This window comes from Aedes albopictus, chromosome 3 (assembly GCF_035046485.1).
Source record: "Aedes albopictus strain Foshan chromosome 3, AalbF5, whole genome shotgun sequence".
NCBI classification, from domain to species: Eukaryota; Metazoa; Arthropoda; class Insecta; order Diptera; family Culicidae; genus Aedes; species Aedes albopictus.
In genome coordinates, this window is record NC_085138.1 from 130,073,021 (window position 1) to 130,077,982 (window position 4,962).

The 4,962-nt window shown below is 43.7% G+C and overlaps 1 protein-coding gene across 1 annotated transcript; it reads left to right on the forward strand.

The window, feature by feature from the left end:
• Nucleotides 1-1,720: 1,720 nt before the first annotated feature.
• LOC115269770 (uncharacterized) lies at nt 1,721-2,959 on the forward strand. The gene has a single exon (XM_062856911.1). It carries the CDS (start codon nt 2,072-2,074, stop codon nt 2,957-2,959), a length of 888 nt encoding a protein of 295 aa, XP_062712895.1. The 5' UTR covers nt 1,721-2,071.
• The last annotated feature ends 2,003 nt before the right edge of the window (nt 2,960-4,962 follow it).

Here is a 4,962-nt window from a genome sequence, read left to right on the forward strand (position 1 = left end):
CTTGGCCATATAATTCAGCTTGGTTGGGAAGGATTTAAGGCCAACTTTAAGTTCAGTAGGTTTCAAAAAACCCCCTAAGACGAAGAGAACAAAACGGCCGAGAATAGGTAATTTCCCCTATTTGTTTAATTATTTTGTTAAAAATAATATGCTTCAAAAATATGCTTCAAAAAGTTGATAGCTGGGTGGGACAAAATGAGCAACTGGTGAAAAAATAATGCAAATGGTGAACATGCTGAAGCAAAACAAATTACTTAAGATGAAACTAAACCGGGCCCCGTGGTATCGAACTGAAGATCTTCACGTCGAGGCGAACATGGAAACAGTCGACCAATTCATCAACCGCATTTGGGAGAAATTTCGTGCCAGTTGCCAGTTGTCGATTAATCCACTAATCGAAGGCATTCTGAACGACTAAAGCATCTGTGATATAATTTTTTTTTTTATTCTGTTTTCTTGGTTTTTTTTACTTGCTAGTTGTATTTTTCCAAGATGTAAATATCAATGTTTGTTATATCAATTATTTATGTTTCCTGTAATGAGTATTGCTAAATGGTGTAGTTGTAAATGAAAAATCTGTATCCCTACGTAAGCCAATGACTAAAATATTTGTTTAAATAAATAAATAAAATAAATGGTGAACATCTTCAACAAACGAATTTTAATTTTGGTTTTCTCTGTTTTGATGCATATAGTAAGGTTTTGTCTGTAATTTACAATTTATTAGCTTGAAAATTTCAGTATCTGTATATTATCACCCTTTAAAAATTCCTCAAAAGAAGGCCCCTTGGAACCCCACAGTTCCTTACAAATTAAACCCCGTAATCCAAATTCAAATTCTCATTGATTGTTTTCAGTATGCTATATCATTGACAAAAATAGTCAATTAGCATTTGATTGTGTACAAAACTGGTATTGATCATCCTGCCCCACCGGTGCTCATTATGCCCCACCTCCAAAACGCAACTCGCGATTTTATACGTTTTTTTAAACATAAAATTTTACAACGTTTATTTATAACTTTATTCGAATTTTCAACGATTAGCTTTTGTAAGTTAAGGATCAAATGAGGATTGAACGTTAAAATGTCACATTGGTTGCACTTAATTTACTGGATTCTGTGGCAAAATGCTTAAGCTGCTCATTATGCCCCGCCTACCCCTACCGTGCTTTTATATGGTGCTACCGTCTTACCCCTCTGGTTCGACACGTTTTAATACGACACTTTTTAATTCGTACCCCGCTTATACGACACATGTCGAATTAAAAAGTGTTCAAATGTCACAGCGATGTACACTGTAAATGCAAACCAGTTTGATATTGCGCTTATACTCGCATCCGCAGAAACTCCTCTTGCAGCCGCAAATTTCGGAAGTTCTGAGTTGGTGCTATTCAACACCCAAACCCCCTGGAGACCAACCGGAATGAACTGAGGATGGCAACAATCGTAGAAAGAACGAGCTTTTCATTCGCGACACCGCAATATTTGATGAAATTATCTTTCATAAAAAATCCGGAAATCAAAACAAAAACAAAAATAGAGTTGCCAAATTTCAATGAGCATGGTGGTGTAGGGTGACCAGTTTGGCGAATTAAAAGCTTACCCCGGTTATACGACAACAGTCGGTGTCGTATTAGCGGGGTAATACGGTATATTATTGACAGCTCCATATTCTGAACAGTTGGCAAATCTAAAATAGACTTTCCTCTTATAAAGGTATGCGGTGCGCAGCAAAACTGGCTACACTGCCCTGCAGCATCGACACACGACCCGCTTCCGAGCTACGCTCAGTTTGTATCGCATTGTCAACGCGCTCAGATTAAAGAATAAAGTACTCCGTTTTATAGTTGTTCTAATCGCGGCGTTTTATTACCAAGCACCTCATTGGTGACCCCGACGTTCGCCGGCTCAAATATAGGAACGTGCAAAAAAGTAAGGAAACACACAAATCAATACACTTGGGCGCAACTGGCTGTGTGTCGATTTTTTGCTTTCGTTTGCAGACCGCCATTGTAGCTGCCTACACGTTGGAATTTCGCCAAGGCGCCCACCAGCAGCACCCAAAATAAGATGGCGGACGAACAACGTTTGAAAGACGAAATCGCTCATCTACAGGACCAGCTGCGAGTAGCCCGAGCAGCCGCTGCAAACAACCCGCCCGTCGTGAACAGCGGTACCGATGTCAACAACACTGCCGGCGGTACTGTAAACAAAGTTGCAATAAAAATCGGGCCATTCTGGAAGCGTGACCCAACTCTTTGGTTTGCTCAGCTAGAGGCACAATTCACGCTGAATCAAGTAACTCGCGAGGACACGCGCTACTTCCACGTCCTCGCTGCCATCGATTCGGAGATATTGGCATGCTGCTCGGACATCATCCGAGATCCACCGGCGAATGGAAAGTACTCAGCGTTAAAGGACAGAATTATCAGCGAGTACAGCACCAGCGAGCAGAATCGTATGCAGCAGCTACTACGTGGGTGCGAACTCGGCGATCGCAAACCTTCGCAACTACTACGCGAAATGAGGGATCTCGCCAGGGATGTCATCACCGACGAGAAAATCATTAAGTCGTTGTGGATGCAGCAGCTCCCTGAAACGACACAAGCTGTTCTAAAGGTCTCGGAAGCCACTCTCCAATTGGCGCAGCTAGCTGAACAAGCGGATAAACTTGCGGACATCACCAGAACGCGATCAATATCCTCCGCTGGAACGACGTGGGAGGACAACAAGGACATCGGATTCGAGGAACTACGCAAACAAATTTCTGTCCTTTCCGACGAAATTGCCGCTTTTCGTCAAGAGCGTGGCAGACCCCGCAGCAGGAGTTTCAGCAGATTTCTTGGTGGTACCCGAAGTGGCTCACGAGGAAATCATCCGTATTGTTTCTACCACAGAAAATTTGGCGCCAACGCGAGAAGCTGCCGATCACCCTGCCAATTTAAGCAAAAAAACTAGAGCAGCTGCATTCGACGACGGGCGAGGGCAGTAAGTTTCAACAATCCCGTCTTATCATCCAGGACCCAGCAACCAACTATAAATTTCTCGTCGATACCGGTGCTGACCTTTCAGTACTGCCGTGTGCTCCAAGCAATAAGTCAAGGCCGACTCCAGGGATGAACCTATATGCCGCCAACGGCACCCGAATTGCTACCTACGGCACCGAGATATACAAACCAACTTTCGGTCTACGCAGATGTTTTCCGTGGCGTTTCATAATAGCGGATGTGACTTCCCCGATCCTGGGTGCAGATTTCCTGAAACATTACGGTTTGCTGGTTGATCTGCAAGGAAAGTGCTTGATCGATAAAATGACCAATATCAAAGCACATGGCCAAATCAGCGTGGTCGCAGAAGGATTATTCGGTTTGAAAACATATTCTCGCAACAGTGATTACGGCGGCCTGCTGAGCGAATTCTCGGATGTTACTAGACCACGTTTTCCTCGACAGGAAGTAAAGCATGGCGTGAAGCACACTATCAAGGTCGATGGGCCTCCGTGCCATTCTAAATTTCGCAGACTTCCACCACACAAACTCGAAGCACTTCGGAAGGAATTGAAGCTGTTTCTAGAGCTTGGATACATCCGATCCTCGAAAAGCCCGTATTCAAGCCCGGTGCACCTAGCTACAAAAACACTGCAGAACGGTGATGTCAAATTCAGGCTCGTAGGTGATTACAAACGGCTCAACGATTCTACCATCGCGGATCGGTATCCTTTGCCGCACATTTACGACATTTGTCAAACAATGCAAGGTAAGACTGTCTTTTCTGTAATAGATTTAGAACGGGCCTACTATCAAATCCCCATGCATGAGGCAGATATCGAGAAGACTGCAATAATCACGCCACTCGGTTTGTACGAGTTTCTCGTGATGCCGCCAGGTTTAAAAAATTCTGGTCAGACTTTTCAAAGATTTATCAATAACATATTCTTTGACATGCCATTCGTCGTCGGTTATCTAGACGACTTGCTCATCGCTTCGTCTTCCGAAGAGGAGCATAAAGTTCACCTACGCATGGTTTTCGAGAGGTTGAGAGCAAACGGACTTCAAATCAACGCCGACAAGTGCCAGCTGGGAAAACAGGAAGTACGGTTCGTGGGACAATTGATAACTACCGGAGGTTGCAAACCGATTCCGGAGAAGGTGCAAGCAGTCGCAAATTTCCCGAAACCAGACACGGTACAGAAACTGAGACGTTTCCTTGCCCTAGTCAATTACTATCGCCGCTTTCTCTCACATGCTGCTGAGGCCGAAATTCCATTGCGCAAACTGATACCCTCAAACAGGAAGAACGATAACACACCAATCGTGTGGACAGCTGAAGCTGAAGCAGCCTTCCAAAAGTGCAAGAGGTGTTTAGTTGAAGCTACAGAACTGGATTACTACGATCCAGAAGCCCAATTGTCCCTGATGGTCGACGCGTCCGATTTGGCTGCCGGAGCCGTGTTGCAGCAGCGATCCAGAGGTGCATGGAAGCCATTGGGATATTTTTCCGTGAAGTTCAACGACCGCGAAAGACGTTACTCTACTTACGATAGAGAGCTGCTTGCTGTGTATCTTGGCGTCAAACATTTCAAGGATGTGATCGAGGGTCGTAATCCGGTGATATTTACCGATCACAAACCACTCACATTTGCATTCAAGCAGGATGCGAACAAACCAACTCCACGACAGCAGCGAATGTTGAGTTTCATAAGCGAGTATACAACAGATCTCGTTCACATCTTTACTATTACTTTAGAGCTTTTAGTAGAACTTGTTACTTCAGACTCTAGTTTAATTTAAAAACACTTCACTAATACTTTACTTTTGCAAAAGAAAATAAAAAATGAATAACTCTTTTAAAGAAAAACTAGAAAGGACGAGCAAATTCCTTTTAATTCTACTACTGTGCTTATCTTCGGACAGATAGGCCTATTTCGTCTGTGACTTACAGACTTCTTCAGTGTCAAGTGC